The sequence below is a fragment of the Perca fluviatilis genome, chromosome 12, assembly GCF_010015445.1.
Source record: "Perca fluviatilis chromosome 12, GENO_Pfluv_1.0, whole genome shotgun sequence".
Lineage (NCBI taxonomy): Eukaryota > Metazoa > Chordata > Actinopteri > Perciformes > Percidae > Perca > Perca fluviatilis.
The window spans coordinates 28,832,434-28,853,864 of NC_053123.1; the positions used below are offsets into that span (position 1 = coordinate 28,832,434).

A 21,431-nucleotide genomic window follows, 5' to 3' on the forward strand; every position below is an offset into this window, starting at 1 on the left:
CTCTCTCTCTCTCTCTCTCTCTCTCTCTTCATTTTCCACTGTGGATAGGATCCCCTCAGTGTAGGAAGGATTCTCAGCTGATCGCCAATGCGACCCTCGCTAAATCCTTTCACGTGCAGCAAACTGCAGTCTGCAATTCGTTAGTCTCGCTTTGCCAGACCTTCCTCCACCGCGGCGCTGCGGAGGAGGTTCTGGCTAGTCCACACAGCATTCCGGGATGGGAGAAATCGTGCTCTGGTTTATTGGCATTTCTTTAAACCAATCACAATTGCCTTGGGCGGTGCTAAGCGCCGTACGGAGCAACGGTGCCTCTGCAAAATAGCCTCCGGAAGGAACTTGTTTTGGTGGAACGTGTACGTTCAAAAGTTGTTTTAGTCGTGCAACAGAAAACTCCGAATGGACAGATAGTCTAGCTAGCTGTCTGGATTTAACCTGCAGAGATCTGAGGAGCAGTTAACCATAGTCCTCAGAAATCCACCGGAGTTTAGTATGCCAACACAAAGGAAGCCCAAGGCAACCGATATCCGGCCTAAATGAGTAAAATCCGGCGGAATTTCCGTCGGCCACGGAGTAATCCCGGAAGTGGAATTTCAAGAATATCGACTAACATTTCGTCAGTTGTCCGCCGTGGTTTTTACGGTGTAGTTTAGCGGGCTGCCACTTTTTTTTCAAATCGGGGTAGAGTGAATAACGAAATTGCGGTCGCTTTTGACTGTAGCTTGCCTACTGTATATTGGGGCTGTATGATATGAATATCACGATAACAATATTTATTGCGATAAATAAACAGATATTAAAGTGTATTCGGTTCTGTTGCTTTCAATATTCTGCTATAATACAAAAAATTGCTTGTTGAATTTAAAACGAATGAAAGTAAATAGTTTCCAACATTCTTTTACTGACCATTGAATAATAAAGGCACCATTAAAAAAGAATGACAGCTACATTTTAAAGTTTAAAATCTTTGAGTGTCTGTCGCGATATATCACAGCCTTTCGCAATGTATTAATTGCGGCAATTGATATCGCAATCTAATAAAAAAACAATATATTGTGCAATCCTGCTGTATATAAAAATATGTCGTGCTAGTGACAATTTTCTCTGATCCATCAGTGGTTTGCAGCGTTTTAACTCCACCTTCTAGTATCGTTCAGGTCACTTCGTTCCAAAAAAATTAACCAGGTATGAGGTACTATCCACAACTTTCTTCTAATGAAAACGTGAAAATAACCGTTCCAATGTATAACGAACTGAACTCAACTGAATTCAACTGCTGGATGAAAACGCAACTTATATGGCCAATTTGGGTTCTTCTTGTGTGGGGCTGTTTGGCTTGGTTTGGGTTTAGTCCCTCAGCGAAATCTTAGTAATACAGCAGAGATCTTCAACAGGGGGTCCGTGACCCCTAGGGGGTCCTCAGAGTTAGTGCAGGGGGGCTGCCATTAATATGAATCCAACATATCAATAGCAAATATAAATGTGCCTATTTGTAAAAAAAAAAACGTTAAGTTTAAAGATTCACATGTATGTTTAACATTAAAACATGAAAAAATATTTTTATCCATTTGGCCCAGTTTAATATGCAACTCAATTGTATACAATATATGTGTTAGGGGGTCCCTACTCGGTCTCTCTTTCAGCTAAGGGGTCCCTGAAGACCCCTGTCGTACAGCATACAATTATATTTTAGACAAAAGTGGGATTCCAACTTTGTACAGTTTAGGGAACCCATTGACTGTTTCAACATCACAATGCCCCTGTGCACACAGCCAGCTCCATAAATTAAACAGTTTTCCCAGTTTGGTGTGGACGAACTTGAATAGGCTGAACAGAGCCCTGACCTCAACCCCATCCAACATCTTTAGGATGAATTGGAACACCGACTAAAGCCAGGCTTTAACACTCAACATCAGTGGCCGACCTTGCTAATGTGTTTGTGGCTGCAGCCAGGTTCCAAAATCTGGTGGAAAGCCTGACACAATATATAGTGATAGTATATAATGACGTGTTTAAAGCTATAGTGTGTAGTTTCTGCCGCCCCCTTTAGGAATTTTAAGTAATGACAACAAAACTGTCACCGTCCTCCACACAGTTGCTAGTAGCCAAGGAGGACATGGAGGATTAAAAAAACATGATGGACTCTTCAGAAGAGGTAATTATCTTCACTCAAGTTTCTGCGCGGGAAAGTCACCGGACGACACAATCTTCTGAACACAGCCATACTGAGAAATACAGAGAGAGTTGTGTGGAGCTCATATCAAAAAGTTACGCACTAAAGCTTTAACAGTCATGTAAAGTATGGGCATAGTGTTCAAGTGTCCACATACTTTTGACTGTATTTGGTAATGTTTCCAAAATGTTACGATTGCTACTGTTACTACCACTATTACTGTATTTACGACTACTTCCAGACCACCTTTTTCGCGGTCCTGTTTCAGTTCTTGGCTGTAATGTTATTTAAACTGGTCTTTGGGGTCTGGAAGAGTTTTAGCGGACATCTGGCTCCGACATACTGTGTTCATAGTTGAGGCATACCCAAAGTACAGCATGTTTTTTTATTAACATCCTGTATATCACTTATTATCTTTAAGTCAAACAAAGCAGACAAAAAGACACAGGCTAGCAATCAACTGATGGTTAGAAAGATATGTAGAGGTTTCCAAAATAAATGTTCTTGTATGGTAGCTTTCATGACAATTAATCACCCCGTCTCTTATGGGCTTCTGAGTTCTTTTCGCTCGTGTTTCTTCCCTGTTGAGATCTGTGGAAAACTACATGTCTCTGTGGCAAGAGGCACCCATATACCATATAGCCATATACGTGGGTAAACGTTGGAACGTTTACCCACAGCCAACTCCTGAGAGCCAGAATTATAAATCTGTGGTCAGTGCATACTAAATCCCGGATAGTTAAAACATGTCATTTTAGGTAACTACCCGAAGGAGTTTGGTATAAATAGTGGAAAGTGACATGATACCCATTTGGATCTTTTTTTTGTCTGTGCTGTCTCCTAAAACACCATTAGAAAATAAATTCTAATAGTGACCAAATAATTGCTTTGATTGCCCAAAAATGAAACGCATTATATGTATAAATATCTATAATAAAAAAAGAAGGAGCTCATACTGAAGACTCAGTCGACTTGGAAAATGCTGATTTAGGTACAACCATACTCCAACATGACACTTACTACTATTTCTAAGCTCATAAATGAACTTTCAGCTCAACAATAATCTACTTTCATTTATGTATTCCAACCACATACAGTGTGTGACAATTACAACTCTGGTGGGGCATTTTTGAGCTTGTAAGGAACCACCAGAAGTAACTGAGGGCCTCCCGGAGCGACACGTAATAACACAGTAATATGGTGCGTGTGGGTCTCTATATACATACAGTATACTGTAAGTGTGTGTGTGTGTGTGTGTGTGTGTGTGTGTGTGTGTGTGTGTGTGTGTGTGTGTGTGTGTGTGTGTGTGTGTGTGTGTGTGTGTGTGTTCTTGTTTAACTATATTCGTGGGGTCCAAAAACTGGGAATACAGTATACTTGTGGGGTCCTGACAGCTTTGTGGGGCCAAAATGCTGGACCCCACAATTTTAAAGGGCAGTTTGAGGGTTAAGACTTGGTTGTAGGATTAGGGATATAATTAGGTTATGGTTAGGGTGAGGGTAAGGGTTAAGGTTAGGCATTTAGTTGTGATGGTTAAGGTTAGGGTAAGGGGCTAGGGAATGCATTAGGTCAGTGACAGGTCCCCACAAAGATAGTGACATGCACCAGGGCTCCAGGCTAACTTTTTGCCTTGGTTGCACTGGTGCGCCTAACTTTTTTTATTTAGGTGCACCAGCACAAAATTTAGGTGCACCCAAATTTTTCCTCGCATCGCCCTTAACTTAATGCCATTAATGAATGGCGATGACGATATATAGCACTGTATTTTTTTTACAAAGTGGGCTAAATGTTCAGTTTTAAGTCAAAGCCACTTTTCACAAGCTCTTTTATTAAAATAGATTGTGATTAAAATAAACGCAAAGACAGGATTTCCTTTACCAGTTTAAAAATATACAGCTGCAACACATGTAGATGAGTTTTCTAAAATAAATAGCCTAGGATATAGAAATAGATGTATGTATGTGTGTGTATATCTATCTCTCTCTCTCTCTCTCTCTCTCTCTCTCTCTCTCTCTCTCTCTCTCTCTCTCTCTCTCTCTCTCTCTCTCTCTCTGAGAAAGCTCCTTCACTTGTTTTCAACAACAATATCATACTGATTAAAAAAGAAAGAGGACGCCCGGATAGCTCAGTTGGTAAATATAGAGGTTTGACTCCGACCTGCGGCCCATTCCCCCCTCTCTCTCCCCTTTCATGTCTTCAGCTTTCCTATCAAAATAAAGGCCGAAATCTTTAAATAAAAAGAACCCCGAAAAGAACGACCGAAAGCCAGGGGGAGTGCGATGGACTGAAGCGTATGCTAGGCTACTCAGAGAGTGACGGCTGACTCATTAGCGGCGTTACACCCGTCTTGTGTCGGCTATGAAATGTCTGTATCGTCACTGCGCTGCATTTTTATGAACTATGATCCAGCAGGCTCCGTCTCACAAGCTATTACTCAACCAACTGAAGTTAGTTGCATTTAATAACCTCTAATGTGTTTTTCGCCGTGGCGGCCGCACTAACCGAGAGTTACCAGCGGAAACTCTGGTACCAATACAGGTTTCCCTCTCATACTTAACAATATACAGCTGTGTTAATAACAATTAAAACTGTAGACAAAGTCAGTAGTTTGGACCGGCGGCGCTGTGTCTCTCCATGTTGCAGGTGAGCCGTGTGAATGGGGGCGGGGCTGCGCGGAGGAGAGATCCAAACACAGGCACGGCTTTACAGAAGGAATGGGTCATGTAACGCAACATTAAACCATATCCATAGAAACGACATTGCTTCGTTCGTGGAGAGGCAGCGGATGCGAGGACGTTAGGTGCACCGGTGCAACCTAGGAAAAATCTTAGTCGCACCCTTACAAATTTTGGTCGCATTTGAGACCAAATTGGTCGCACTCTAGAGCCCTGCCATGCACTGTGTGTGTGAGGTTTGGAGATGGTTTGGGAACACTTAGTTGGGAATGCTGTTTTTTTTTCTGTGAAGATCAGTGTGTTCAGAAACTTATGGGAGTGTGAACCAACAACCCTAAAAGTGTGTGTGTGTGTGTGTGTGTGTGTGTGTGTGTGTGTGTGTGTGTGTGTGTGTGTGTGTGATGCCCTGTTATCATTCAGTTTTGGAGTGCGTTAAGCTGGACACACACACACAGCTGCACCGCCTGTGCGGCACTGATGATCATATCAAAGTGGTGTGTATACATATAAATATACACGGTGTGTGGTTGTGGGTATTTGTGAAGGAGTGGCTCATGTTCTTGCATTTATTATAAGGAGCTGTAAAGGTTTGGCAACATATGGCACGGTAAAAATAAATTGAGTCATTTTTAATCATGATAAAAGCAAAGTTCATCCATGCGTCCTCGTAAAATAGGCGGTGCTCCAAGCTTAGTGATGTTGGGACTACTTGCGGGGCTAGTTGGTGAACTACTGTAGCCAAACTAAACGCTAGCAAAACCGGGAACGTGCACGCTCGATAGCTCGGCTGCTAATGAGAGAATTCACGTGGTTTATTCAAGAGACTCATTTGTACCAGCGGTTCATGTCTGCTATTTGTTTGTGTGTTTCCTCCTTTTCGTGGAGCAGTCTATACTCCAACAGAGGAGGTTAAATAAAAGCGGACGGCGCAACACAGCTAATAAACTACGAAAGCTTCCTCCATTTTGGACTCTCTGGCTCTCTGTTCCCTCAAAGGTCAGCGCCGTCAAGACAGTTTGCCATTTATCAATGCCGCACATTTGCATTTTCAAAGTTCACCAAAGAAAAAAAGTTGACCTGAAAAATTTCTAGCAGAATCCACTGGTCGTGTCCATTCAATTGAAATCCACTGATTTAGCCGGAAGCGTTGCCCTTTTGTAAATGTTCGTTTGAGAAAGTATTTTGTCCAAAAAATAAGAGTGACTCTATAATGTAAATCTTTGAAGAATTCTTGCTAACCACAAAATAAACCCTTTTGATTGTTGTGACAGCTTTACCTACTCTCTGGCACCACCCTCAGGCCAGACGTGTTGGCCCCAGTGTTGGTAAGGATCTGAGAATAGCTAAGATTTGTCTCTACTTTCCATCAATGATGTGGGTCTGCACATATAGATCTGCCACACACACACACACACACACACACACACACACACACACACACACACACACACACACACACACACACACACACACAGCCTGCTTGTGTAAAATGAAATGTTTTGGTCCACAGGAGCAAATTGGCAGCAAGAGTGACTCATGTCCAACTTTAATACATCCATGGTAAATCCATTCAGTTACCGTAGAATCAACTTCCTGCCTCGTTTGTTTCTTTTGGTGCAAAAATAGAACTCATTTGTTCTGTCCCCAAATCTGGAACACACCCGTGTGTGTGTGTGTGTGTGTGTGTGTGTTGTGTGTGTGTGTTTTGTGTGTATGTATCACATTACACAGCGGCAGCTGAGGACCCCTGGGATCTGCTGGGTCCAGCCTTGGTCCTCAAACACACACACACACACACACACACACACACACACACACACACACACACACACACACTGTGGCGTAATTTGGGCCAGATCACATGCATACAAGTACATACATTTTTGTGTGTATCTCTTTTCTCATAAAAGTACACGTGCATGTGCTTGGGCTTATGACTCACATAGTGACACTTTAGCAGTGCACAAAACAAACACAAAGAGAGGAACAGAAATGAAAAAAAAAAAACATGTTTTACAGCCCAAATAAAATGTGGAACACTATAAACAGCTGGGGGGAACTACCTGTGTGTGTGTGTGTGTGTGTGTGTGTGTGTGTGTGTGTGTGTGTGTGTGTGTGTGTGTGTGTGTGTGTGTGTGTGTGTGTGTGTGTGTGTGTGTGTGTGTGTGTGTGTGTGTGTGTGTGTGTGTGTGTGTGTGTGTGTGTGTGTGTGTGTTGAAGAGAAACAAACTGGTAGGTTGCAGGGCAGGTTATATTGATATTAAAGTATTTTAGATTCAAATCCAGCCCAGTGTAGCTGACTAGAGTAAAATAAGTGCGTACAGTTTGTCTCAACGTCCCACTCTTTCTCTGTATTAATCTCCCTTCCTTGTATTGAGAGACGGAGGCAGATGTCGATGTGAGGCAGTGAAGAGAAAAGGAAATGATGTAATCCCTCCTGCAGGTCTCAGGGGAAGTGATATCATTGTTGCTGGATCAGCAGGCAGCTCCTCGCTGGGGCTAGGCTTCCTCTGCCTCTCTCCCTTCTTCTTCCTGTGTGATACAAACATTTCTGTTCAGCTATGACCTGAATTAACGTATTAAGAATCATTTGATTACATTCAAACAGCACACACAAATGACAAAATCTGCGTTTGCTAATTTGCAAATAAATAAATAAAACGTGTACTTTTCAATGTGATTTTCCTTCCTACAATTGAGCCATTGGTAGAAATTAAGGTTCTGTAAGTTTGAACATTCCTCAGAATCGTGTGTAACGAGAGTACTTTGGTGCTTTGGGGTTGAAGAGGTCAACAAACGTTGCAACCCTGACAGCTGTAACAGAGCTGCCCCCTGAAATATATTTAAATCCGCAAGAAGGGCAAAGATAAACGTCAGAATTTCAGGCAAAACTTGTTGTCCCGTGTTTTGTCATCTAGGCAGCCCACACAAAACTGACCGTTACTTCACAGTTTGTGGGTCGGTGGGCACTCCAGTAACGCAACAGCTGCAACGCATTCTCGTGAATGGGTTCGTATTAGAGATTGTCCGATACCATTTTTTGCTTCCCGATACCGATTCTGATACCTGAACTTGCCTGTCTGCTGATACCGAGTACTGATCTGATACCAGTGTGTCATATATTTTATTATGTTCTAACAGCTGTATTCTACTATCCCTGTATGGATGTGATATTTCTATCTTTGTTGTCAGTCTAGCTCAGGTTAAACTCTTTGTGAAACATGAACAAATACAAACAATGAATGCCCCAGAACTTTCTTTTATTCTCCAGTTTATCAGTCATAACGGAAAAAGAGCATAAACTACTTTAACGTAGATTTTCTTTAGGGCTTTATTACGTGGTATCGGATCGGTGCATAAACTCCAGTACTTCCCGATACCAGTGTTTTTAGGCAGGCGAACTAGAGATGTTCTGATACCAGTATTGGAACATCTCTAGTTCATATGATATCATATGAAAAGTTGTGCACACTAAAACATAGGCTATGATATCATACGAAAAGTAGGAGACCGCCGGCTGGTCACGTGACATCGGCTACAGAGCTCCGTGACGCTGAGCGGCAGCTGCTAGCCGTTTAAGCTACAGACCTACGGTGCTCCGCATGGTGCGCCGCATGGTGCGCCGCATGGTGCTCCGCATGGTGCTCCGTCAATTACCCGTGAATAGGTGACTGTGAGCCGGGTACAGAGCACCGCGAGCTGCCGGTCGTTTCGGCGCAGACTACGGTTAAGTTTAGGCAAGAAAAAGTGAGCGTTACGCGGCACCGAAACGACTAGTTAAGTTTAGGAAAAAGATCGTGGTTTGGATTAAAACCCTCCCAAGGAACATGCATTTCCAGGGTAAAAGTCTTGTTTTCCCCAGGGAATCAAACTGCCTTCCCTGGCTTGAAAGTCCTGTGTTTTAACGCTTTTCGACCGTATGGTTCTTGAGAACAGGCTGACTCCAGATACCCAAAATGTATGTGCACAAAGCACTGAAAAAAAAGTGTGTGTCCCCCTTTTTAAAGTGACATACTTGTCAACATAGCTGTGATGGAATGGAATTGTGGAGAAGTGATGGAAAATCTGCCGAAACAAGGGTAACCCTGATGCATGGTGTCATCCAGTGTGATCGCCACAATATACTGTATATATGTCACAGAACACAAAATAGTTGGTTAAGATGGAGATGGACGATGGATAAAAGATGTAAATTTGTTTTTGTAATTTCAAAAGCGTGGTTATTCTTGTTCTAAATCATGTTGATGAACGAACTCTCAAACTCTTGAACTCCGGTTGTGGAACATCCTCGAAGTCCGCTCTTACCTTGTCCAGCTTACAGCGACGCGTTCAGTGCCTTGGCTGATTTCCAGACTAGAGCAGGACATGAGCCGAGCAGAGTGTCTCCCACAACATGCGTGTCTCCTCCGTAGCAGCAAGCATAAAACAGTTCCACTGCTGAATCGCTGTCTGACTTGGCAGCCCTTCAGGCCTCTCTCTCTCTCACTCTTTCTCACACACACACGGGCCAGGCCAGCTCCTGTGATTGATGGTGCAGTGTGAATCCATGGGCTAATGATACACGGTGAGACACACACATACACAGGCACAGTGTGTGGTTTATTCACAGCGTCTAGTTGAGCGTGAACGATGACATTAAAAGTTAAAAGTCTGTGTGGAAATGAAATGAAACGAAACCTGTTGTAGTAAAACCATTTATTCCGTTTACTTTGTTTGTTCTCTGTCGGATGAGATTGCCTTCGTTGCTAGCAAGGGGAAGTTATTTCTTTTATAAGACAGAATTGTGCTCTTAAAGCGTAACTCTCGCCAAAATGCAACCTAGGGGCTTTTTTTCTGAATGTACTAGAGTCAAACTTTTGTTTTAAAAGCATATTTAGGACCGAATCGCCAATTTTAAGATTTAACGTATTTTCGTTTTTCGGTTAAATGGCCTTTTGAATGGGAGTGCTAGGGGCACTTTTATGCTAGCCTCAAAATAGCTATTTTTAAAACACTAAGAAGGCTCGACACAACATGAAATGTTGCTGGAAGTATCACCAGGGGCTCTACACCTTAACAAAAGCATTGACAACATTGTTTGTGTACCCAGAGTTTACTAAAAAGAGAGGTTTTGAACAACTCACTGTAGCTCTTGTTTCCGGTCGCTACCACCTCGGCAGTCAAAACGAGTCGATATCCGAATGCGAATGAACGGACTTCATATGAGGCTCCTTTTTCAACTACGAGGTCAATATTGTTTATTGACAAAACAAGAAGTAATCCGTGCATTTATATGGAACTAAACTTTAGGAGCTTTCCGTCTTTACTCTCCTCCCTGTTACGTAGCATTCGGAAATCGATTGTTTTTGACTGATAAAATGGCTGCGGCCGGAAACAACGAGCTACGGTGAGTTGTTCAAAAACTTTCTTTTTAGTAAACTCTGTGTACACAAACAATGTTGTCAATGCTTTTGTTAAGGTGTAGAGCCGCTGGTGATACTTCCAGCAAAGTTCCATGTTGTGTCGAGCCTTCTTAGTGTTTTAAAAATAGCTATTTTGAGGCTAGCATAAAAGTGCCCCTAGCACTCCCATTCAAAAGGCCATTGGACCGAAAAATGAGAATACGGTAAATCTTAAAAGTGGATCTTACATCCTAAATATGCTTTTAAACGAAAGTCTGACTCGGGTACATTCACAAAAAGACCCTAGGTTGCATTTTGGCGAGAGTTACGCTTTAAAGCTTCCCTTGAGACAAACTAAAGAACCGAGGAATTGAAAGGAAATGTTTTTTTCATAATTTCACAAAGTCTTTGCATGGTCAGTCATAGTGCATGCGTGTGAAAGAGACAGAAACATCTCAACTTGCTGTCTGGATTCACTCATTGCTTCTTTTTTCTCTGGATCTGATTTATAGCTTCACTTCACAAAAACCCAACAACCCTAAAAATACCGTGTGTGTGTGTGTGTGTGTGTGTGTGTGTGTGTGTGTGTGTGTGTGTGTGTGTGTGTGTGTGTGTGTGTGTGTGTGTGTGTGTGTGTGTGTGTGTGTGTGTGTGTGTGTGTGTGTGTGTGTGTGTGTGTGTCCCCTGATATAGAGCCGTGGGAACGGGCCACATTGAATGAAGGAGCTTTAAAGCCTTTTTCTGTTTTTGTTGTTTTGTTGTGGCGGTGGACCAGTTGAGGCTGCGTGTTGGGCTGTGGGAAACTGGGAGCTGCCCAGTACAGATGAAGCGTGTTGCTCAAAGGCACTAAAGCAGCAGCAGCTGTTGGTGGGGGTGAAGAGGGAGGAGAAACTGTTGGCAACAGTGCAGCTTTCTTTGAAGTTTAGGTTTTTCTCTCGTTTCTTGTCTCCTCCTATCTCCTCGTCCCTTTTCTTTCCTTTCCTCTTCCGTCACAGATCGTCTCCTTTGCTCCTCTACACTTGTCTCCTATTGTCTTTTCTGTTTCCTGTCTCCTCTCCACTTGTCTCCTCTTCTTTGCCTCCTCATTTCCTTTCCTCACCTTACCAACTCTTGTCTCTTCTTGTATCTGCTCTTTTTTTTATCTCCTCTCCACTTGTCTCTTCTTCTTTCCTTTCCTCTCTTATCCTCTCCTATCTACTCTCCTCTTGTCTCTCTTTTCTTCTCCTCTTGCTCTCAATGCTCTGTCCTTGCTACAAGAAGAACACTGTGTACTTCTTACTCCCTCTGATTAAAACAGAGGAGCGGTTAAGTAAGGGAGAGGAGAGAGAGAGGTAAAATAAGGGAGAAGAGAAAGTAGGAGGCAAGGAAAGTCAGACAAGGAAGTAATAGACACAGAAGAAGGGAGATAAATGAGTGGAAAGAAAGCAGGAGGAATGAAGGATGGGAGTATGATTGCATGGTTTCAGTGTGACAGACAGGAGGAGTGTGGCTGCAGCAGCAAAGTAATTACTGTTTACTTTGGACACACACACACACACACACACACACACACACACACACACACACACACACACACACAGCACTTACAGCCCATCACTATGCATGATGCCTCAGCTCTGTTTGACAGAGAACAGAGTTTGACAGAGTGCTGGTTTTAAGACTCATCTGGCGGTGCATTCAACTGCTGTCTAGATACAAACCATAATACAGAGATGGCTACATTCATTTTTTTTTTCCTTCTCGTGGTATGATTTTCTGACGGTAACATTCATCCTCACAATGCTTTTCTGCAGAGTGTCCATGAATACACAACCCGTTCTCATTCCGAACTCGTAAAATAAGTACGTTTGGTCAGTGGCCTTCAGCGTCTGATGCGACGAAAAAGGCACCCTTCGGCGTATTTGTGTAACGTACTGGGGAGAGCCGCAGTTGGATGAGATTTAGCGAGTGGTATGTAAGGGGAAATTGCTGCGTAAGGACGGTGGTTGGGGTGGCGGACTTTCACTCAGAAGACTCGCTGTGGCGTTTTGTTTCCCCGTCTACGGCGTGTGTTTCCCGGCTTTTGAGGCGTCCTTTCCCCGTTGTTTTTCTCCTAAACCTCCGCGATTCCGTTCACCCGTCCCGACCAAGCGCGTCAAAAGGGACGAAAAAGGGACGGCAATAGTGGCGACCAAGCACGTTTACATGAGACGCTAAAGGAGACTTTTAACGTCAAATAAGAACAAGAAAGGCTCCTGACCGAACGTCCTTATTTTACGAGTTGGGTGTGAGAATGTGTTGGAATACACCAAGAAGGAGGTCTCAAGATAGAAATAACAGGGAGTGTGCTGTGATAAATGATCTATCCGCTGCATGTGTTGCAACTGCGTGTGTCTGCAACTCAATTGCTTTTTTTTTTTTTCTTTCTTCATACACCTTTGTGAAAGGGAGTAGCATGGGCCAAGAAATAAAAAAAAATACATTTTGGAGTGGATCCGAATCACGGGGCGGATACTGAAATTCTTTTTCACTCTCGTTCGTTACACATTGCAAGATAGGACGTTTGTGCTGCATTCATGTGGTGTCGGAACATTGGGAGATGCCGTGGTAGAAGTCTGCGCTCTCCCAGTGCCTTTCTAGTTTGTTTGTTTGTATGTATTTGTAGGTATGTAGCTGTGGGGATCTGCAGACGTGTCTGTAGGTCTCTGCAGGGTTCATTACTATGAGCAAACCCCTTCCATTTGATCACGTATTTATTAGCATGAAAATATTGATTAGTGCAGCTTTAAACTTTTGGTCAAATTGAACTTACCATTGATTAAGACATGGCAACTGTGAACCATGATATCTTGACAAGAGAACCTTGTATCAGCAAAGTTATGTAGAAGGATGAAAAATAAAGAGATTTAAATGATCACGTATCCCATACACACAGACACAGCTGTATGGATTGTGGAGCTGGAAAAATCAAGCAAATCAATTCAATTTCATGACGGTTTTATTGATTTATGTGGTTGGAAGCAGATTTGTGCTGAGCAGTTGTTGTCGGAGAGATGAGGCTCCTTTCGAGGAGGCAGCAGAGTTGAGACGCAACGGGAAGTGAATTTCCTGCAAAGCAAAAAAGGTTGATTTGTTGGCCTGCGTAGAAACATCAGATTGTTGTACAAGAGCGCAGCTGTGATCCCTCAGCAGTCCCCAAACCCACCCCACACACACACACACACACACACACACACACACACACACACACACACACACACACACACACACACACACTCGCCCTATACTCCAGTCTAAATGACAGACCTTGCTAACCACAGGGATCTAATTGTAGCACTGCTCTTAAGTGTGTGTGTGTGTGTGTGTGTGTGTGTGTGTGTGTGTGTGTGTGTGTGTGTGTGTGTGTGTTTTCAGTGTGTTTGTATGTGGGTATGTGACATTCTGCTCTTTAATCTTGTATGTGTGTGTTGGCTAGCTGTCGCACCCCAGAGAGGTAAAGTGTATGGGGGGGGGAGTGACGACAAAACGGCTACCCAGGAATAGCACGCTACGCCCTGGGCAATACTCTGGGGTCCCCTGGGTGGAGATCTGAAGGAAAAGGAGGAGGTGAGGAGAGAAGGGAGAACTAGAGCACACAGAGACTGGTGGTGAGATGGGAGAGAGACAAAGGGATTGAGGGGTGATCAGGCAGAGAGATCTGAAAGAGATTGATTATGGATTCGATCATAGCAACACTCATTTTACATATTTTTATTCGGATCTGCTGCAAAATGTATTGGGTTCTTCGTCGGCCCATGCTACACTACACCCTTCTACCAAGTTTCATGAAAATTGGGCCAGTAGTTTTACCCTTTATCCTGCTGACAGGACCGAAAACAAACCCAACCGAAAACATAACCTCCTTGGTGGAGTTAACTACAGCCAGGTGACCGTTAGCTTAGCTTAGCATAAAGACTGGAGGTTTCAAAAATCCTCACGGTGATGACAAAACATAGTCTGGTAGATAATCCCCCTTAACCCTCATGTTGTCCCTCGGGTCAAATTTGACCTGTTTTCAACGTGTTGAAAATATGGGATGTCTAAATAAGCGCTGAAAATGTAAAAAAGTAACAAAAACAATGAAAAAACTGTCAAACACTGAAAGAAGACCTACAAGCTTTAGGAAAAGGGCCAAAAACTTCAGAGAAAGTGCCCAAAACATTGAAAAAGTCACAAAAACGTCGGGGAAAAGCCATGAAAATGTTGAAAAAAGTGACCAAAAACGTTGAAAAAAACGCTTCGGTCCCCCTACAGGTCGGAAGCAGAATTGTCCATTACATCACACTGTCCAGTTCATTCCAACTACAGATCAGTTACCCGATCTGGCAAACTTGCGTAATGTAATGTAATGTGATGTAATGGACAATTCTGCTTCCAACCTGTAAGGGCACCGAAGCGGGAAACGTTCTCTAGTGTTGCTTTAAAACTATAACTTGTTTTTACACTTCTACAGGTAGGCTCGCAGTTTCCCACCGTATCTAGTCTTTATGCTAAGCTAAGCTACAAGTCTCCTGGCTGTAGCTTCATCTAACTCTCAAGAAGAAAGGTTCATGTACAGGGTGCAGTGTTTACTTTACTTTTCATGCACTAAAAAAAAAAAAATATATATATATATATATATATATATATATATATATATATATATTTTTTAGTAATATATATATATATATATATATATATATATATATATATATAGAGAGAGAGAGTTTATAAATCGGTTCAATTGTATTACATCATGTGCAGAGTTAGAAACAGTTTGCTACCAGTTGTCAACACAGAAGAATTCAACTGCTGCTGGGTGTCTTTGTCTCCGCTATTTATTTTCAGAACAAGTGTGTTGACTTGTTGTAGTTATATAAACACTTTATTCACACACACACACACACACACACACACACACACACACACACACACACACGCGCGCGCACTCTGTCTTAATCTCTCCTAACCTTTGCCCTGTATTTCCTTGTCATGCTTCTTGTATTCTTTTGTTAAAGTGATTATTATTATTATGAGTATTATTGTTTGACTGTGGAACAGACCACTCTGTCTTTCTGCAAATAGAGTCAAGAAGTCAAATAGATTTACTGAACCTGTGTGACATCAGGAATTTCCATTTAAGTCTTTATGTGTTTAACATCATATTTTTTTTGCTCAGTAGAAAACCAATATGGCCGCAAAATTCCAGAAATATGCAGAACGATGAACCTGATAGTTTGCTGGCTGCAGTGTTCTTTGCACTCCACAATATAAAAGTGTCCACCAGTCATAGTTTACTTCCTGGGGGCATGCGTGCACTCTGTAAATTGGTCTTTTGATTTTGGTACTTGTTGTGAAAGAGGTCACCTGCCAATGGTGCTCAGATCAGAGGGTCACCCACATTATTTGGAACTGTCAACTGTGGATCATGAATATTATAACATTTTTGGGGAATCTGGGGGAGTGGTTTTTCAATATTAGTTTTACTGGAACAAAGTGTTGCGTGGAAGGACGGACCGATGTCTCTGCTCAGCTCTTATTTTGGCCCCTGGCTCTTCTGAAGAGCTATTAAAAAGTACTTAAAATGTCTTCAAGTCATATTAAGAAGTGTTGCATGCCTTAATGGGTCATGTCACTTTTTCAGGGAAAGCAATTCAATCTGCATCTCGTTGGATTTACTGAATACAGCTGGACTTTGTCTCTTTAACTGCTGAATCCCTGCTGTCATATCCTGATATTCTGCCCATTTATTATATTTAAATGCCTTTCACCAGCTGTGATCTGTCACAAACAGGCTTTTATTGTCATCTTTGAATTTGTATTACAGCTTTCAAATGTGGGCCGAGAAGCTTTAGAAAGAAGGCTTCTTATGTGGATTTCTGAAAACCTGCGGTCGACCGATTTTGGAACTATTTGGTCCTAGTGTTACTTTTTAACGTTTTACAGCCCGTAATGAAGGTGACCCAGGAGCTGAAGATGATGTGGAATCAGAATTTAACAGGACTGGTTGGAGTGTAGTGCAGGCTGTTGGCCACTAGATGGAGCAGAGAAATCACACTCTGTCCTGAAACTGCAGAAGAATTAAGAAACTATTATTACTTGTCATAGTTTTATTATAATTTTTTTTTTTTTTTACTATAATTGCCACTGTTTATCATAGTAACTGCTATAATTATTATGAATCCTGTATCTGTTTATCTGTGTCCCAATAAGCCTGGGTCTGTCCGAGGTTTCTGCCTGTTTAAAGGAAGTTTTTCTTCGCCACTGTCAAACGCTTGCTCTCGGGGGGGGGCGGGAGGATTGTTGGGTTAGACCTACTCTCTCTGTAAAGGGCTAAAACATTGTACAAACATAAAGTTGAAAAAGTTGTATAAAAACCCTCGGATATGAGGATAAAGAGCACTTTCTTTTAGTGTGTTGTGACTCACTGTGTATTTATATTTTATTTTATTATTTTTTTGTTCAAAATAAAGAAATTTGTTTGTGTTTTTTAATGTTATCTGTTGATTGTTGGAGCAAAAGATGCAAGAAAATGTTCCGTGTGAACGGACAAAGTTTTATCTTAACTTAACTTCTGTTATGATATGACTCTAAATAAAATACAGCTGAATTGAAGAAATAACCAGTGTCTCTTTTTTTTCTCTTCCCCTCTTCTATCTTCTTCTCTCCCTCCTCCTGTCCTCTCCTTAGATGGATCAGTTGTCAGACGAGGAGGTGGAGGTCAGGGATGAGGAGGAGGAAGAGGAGGACAGCGATAAGGACGACCAGGACCTGGATAAGATGTTTGGAGCCTGGCTGGGAGAGCTGGACAAACTCACGCAGGTACACAAAGTAAGGGAGCTCCACAGCTGATCTGCATGGAATATATCACATACTGGGCTGTATGCAAAATATAATATTGTAAATATAATAATATTATAATATTGTGTCTGTTTCAGAGTCTGGATGATGGTCGCCCGGAGCAACCGCCTCAGCAGGAAGCTCCCCTCAGACAAGAGACCAACATGGCCAACTTCTCCTACAGATTCTCCATCTACAACATCAACGGTTTGGACACTTTTATTCCATTGCACTTTGATTTGGAACATTTGCACCCCGCAAAAGAAAACAAACAAATAATAAATGAAGTTGACTGCTCACACAATACAGTAACGTGAGCTATTTAAATTAGCTGGATACATGGTTAAACGCCATTTGCTCTTACCAGTGTATCGCCACGTGCAGGGTGCGATTAGTTTTTTGATCAAAACAAAACGTGCAAGAATGAAATCCCCCTTCCAATACCATGGATATAGAGCCAATCGGCCAGCCACGCCAAAACACTTCAATGTCCAATGGAAAATAATCTCAAAATGAAATAGCACAACATCGTCGTTGGATAAAAGCCATCAGGTGAGGTAAGGTTACATTTGTGCGTTGCTGAGTTAACTAACTAGCTTCCTTACTAAGCTAGCTTCATTTCAAACGCTATATCGTGGCTCGCAACGGCTCCGATATCCTCAAGAGTCTATTGATTATTCATTGACCGATCCGACATCACATATTCACATATTTCGCCCAGGAAACGCTCGTTGGTTCCTCGGGAGCGTTAGAATCCAAATCCGATCTTTTGCCTAAACTTAACGAGTCGCTTTGGTGCCTAAACGTTAACGGTCATCGCCACGCGACGCTCACTTTTTCTGGCTCAACACAACTACCACGGCCCCCTGAAAAGACCGTCATCTGGCCGTGCCTGTAGCCGGAGCGCAGTCTCATATTGGTGTTCAGGTTACAGCGCTTTACTTAGTTCAAAATACTATACAATTTTAGGTATATAATATATGTTTTATTGTAAGTAACATTGATCAGTATATTTTGTCCACTGGGCATAAAAATAATCGAGCAAAGGCAGGGATATGTACTGATGGCTAGACATCCCACACATCCACCTCCGGCAAATCGCACCCTGACCGCGTGTACTTCGTCCACAGCAATAGGACCCAAATTTTTCTTCAAAACTTGCCAATTTCAGCGCGTAGCTTGAAGTTTGTTGTTGTTGTTGTTTCCCGAAGCGAAGGGATTTTGAGAATGGAAACACACAGACGCGATGTCAGCCTTTATCCTGAGAATGTATATTTCCCCTTGATCCAGACTAGTGTCTCTCTCTCTCTCTCTCTCCTCCACATCTCACACGCTGATGTTTCTGTGTCTGCAGAGGCGTTGAACCAGGGGGAGAACGTGGACCTTGACGCTCTCATGGCGGATCTCTGCTCGATCGAACAGGAACTCAGCACCGTCAACGCAAAACCCAACAGCGCCGGCAGCATGGCTCGCCTGGGGTTGACCGACACCAAGGTACACACATGCCTATGGTCCCCCAGTGGCTAGAAATGGTGATAGGTGTAAACCGAGCCCTGGGTATCCTGCTCTGCCTTTGAGAAAATGAAAGCTCAGATGGGCCGATCTGGAATCTTCTCCTTATGAGGTCATAAGGAGCAAGGTTACCTCCCCTTTCTCTGCTTTGCCCGCCCAGAGAATTTGGCCCACCCATGAGAGAGAGACATCATGGCTTTCAAAAGAGCAAAGTGGCAGTTGGTCAAGGCCACACCCCCACCCTCCACCTTGCCCCCCCCCCTCTCTCTCTCCTCCTCAATAGCTACAGACACAGAAATGGCACATCCTAAGGAAAGCTCATTGTGGGACTGGCTCTAGTGGCTGTAATTCTGCACCAAGGCTGAATTTCAGCAAAGAGACTTCAGATACAGTATTAGGGGACCACTAAGGTCTATATAAAAGAGACTTCAGATACAGTATTAGGGGACCACTAAGGTCTATATAAAAGAGACTTCAGAAACAGTATTAGGGGACCACTAAGGCCTATATAAAAGACTTCAGATACAGTATTGGGGGACCACTAAGGTCTATATAAAAGAGACTTCAGATACTGTATTAGGGGACCACTAAGGTCTATATAAAAGAGACTTCAGATACTGTATTAGGGGACCACTAAGGTCTATATAAAAGAGACTTCAGATAAAGTATTAGGGGACCACTAAGGTCTATATAAAAGAGACTTCAGATACAGTATTAGGGGACCACTAAGGTCTATATAAAAGAGACTTCAGATACAGTATTAGGGGACCACTAAGGTCTATATAAAAGAGACTTCAGATACAGTATTAGGGGACCACTAAGGTCTATATAAAAGAGACTTCAGATACAGTATTAGGGGACCACTAAGGTCTATATAAAAGAGACTTCAGATACAGTATTAGGGGACCACTAAGGTCTATATAAAAGAGACTTCAGATACAGTATTAGGGGACCACTAAGGTCTATATAAAAGAGACTTCAGATACAGTATTAGGGGACCACTAAGGTCTATATAAAAGAGACTTCAGATACAGTATTAGGGGACCACTAAGGTCTATATAAAAGAGACTTCAGATACAGTATTAGGGGACCACTGAGGTCTATATAAAAGAGACTTCAGATACAGTATTAGGGGACCACTAAGGCCTATATAAAAGACTTCAGATACAGTATTAGGGGACCACTGAGGTCTATATAAAAGAGACATCAGAAACAGTATTAGGGGACCACTAAGGCCTATATAAAAGACTTCAGATACAGTATTGGGGGACCACTAAGGTCTATATAAAAGCATCCAAAGAGCACCATGTCATGGGACCTGTAAAGTAAAGTAAAGTAAAATAAATGCAGAATTCTCACCCACAAAATTCCATATTTTCATAAATCGATGCCGATGGTCACCCTTTACATCGGTCTGTCTAGTTTTACAAATATTTTTCAACAGTGACAAGCCAATTTCAGCTGACTTTGTCGGAGGTAAATAGCTCAATAAAATGTCGTCCAATAAGCCTTTTGTATTTCTTTTCCAGAGAGAAGCAACGGTTTTGGACATTGAAGGTTTTTTTTTTTTGCCTGACAGCGACGATATCTAATAATAATAATAATAAATTGAATTTATATAGCGCTTTTCATGGACTCAAAGTAGTGTACATAAGAGAAGAAGGATTAGTCTTGGGTCTTTTTCTCATAGTGTGGCTCGCTAACTCTCACCGAGTCTAAACGCACTCCTTCCTCCCGTCTCCAGGTCCGTCAGAAGCCTCCAGCAGGGCGCAGTAGCCGGCAGCAGCCAGCAGGGAGCAGCGGCGGCGGCGGCGGTAGCAGCAGTAACAGTGTTAGCGGCGGAGGGGGCAGCAGCGGGGCGAGCAGTAGCAGCAGCAGCACCAGAGCTTCACCTGCTGGCACCATCAGAGCTCCCACCGGGCATCATGGGAGACCAGCACTGGCCTCTAACTTCAGTCTTGACGACATCACTGCCCAGCTGGAGAAGGTGTGTGCAATGTGGGAATTTATACAATATATATATATATTTGTATGCTGTATGATTCCGACCTTTTCCTTTCTCGCCTCTGCTCACCCGTCAGGCGTCTCTCAGTATGGATGAAGCTGCTCGTCAGACCTCCTCACACTCCCTTAGCTCCGCCTCCTGCTATACGTCAGCCACGATGCGCCGACCCGGATCGTCTCAGCGCCAACATCGGCGCACGGGATCAGTCGGCACAGTCAGCGAACACGAGGTAAACCAAGCTTCAAAGTGGCCTCGGGCCTTTTGGATTTGGTGTTGATTCCTTTTCACAGTTCATCAGTTACAGTGTGTCCAAATGTGTTTCAGCATCAGAATGTTTGACTGATGTTTGAAAAAACGTGCAGCATACTACACCCCAGTGTTGTAGCACTCAAGATCGGTCTTTTTGAAGAGCTCTTCTCGGAATCGACCGCAATTTTACTCAATACTCGGTCTCGGATAAACAGGACTCTGGATTTTATTTCAAGACCGGTCAAGACCACAACTGCAGGGATATCGCCTGCTCATTGTCTAATTTGATGTCATCATTACTGTGTTTGGATGTAAAACTTCCTGCTTCAAATGCAACCAATAACTTGACTCATTTCTCATTTGAAATTTGTTACTGTTGACCCCCTCTCCCCGCCCCCCTTAACACACACTCCCAAGAAAGTGAGTGCGGGAGACGGGGGAAGCTCTGGCTATGGCCCTGGTTAGGGCTGGGCGATATGGCGAAAATCAAATGTCACGATATTTTTGACCAAATACCTCGATATTCATACCGCAGCAATATTGTAGTGTTGACTATTGGTGCTTTCACAAAATATTTACGCAAGATTTTTGATAAATAATCA

At 42.7% G+C, this 21,431-nt stretch overlaps 1 protein-coding gene across 4 annotated transcripts in view; it reads left to right on the forward strand.

The window, feature by feature from the left end:
• raph1a (Ras association (RalGDS/AF-6) and pleckstrin homology domains 1a) overlaps positions 1-21,431 on the forward strand; it is an 88,377-nt gene that overhangs the window by 28,190 nt on the left and 38,756 nt on the right. For 2 of the 4 annotated variants that reach the window (XM_039818103.1, XM_039818105.1), the window contains exons 3-7: positions 16,914-17,045; positions 17,162-17,270; positions 18,418-18,557; positions 20,320-20,562; positions 20,657-20,809. In XM_039818103.1, coding sequence (XP_039674037.1) covers positions 16,914-17,045; positions 17,162-17,270; positions 18,418-18,557; positions 20,320-20,562; positions 20,657-20,809 — 777 coding nt within the window. Of the gene's footprint in view, positions 1-16,913; positions 17,055-17,161; positions 17,271-18,417; positions 18,558-20,319; positions 20,563-20,656; positions 20,810-21,431 lie in introns of all 4 variants that reach the window. The other 2 variants (XM_039818102.1, XM_039818104.1) reach the window with 1 other exon arrangement.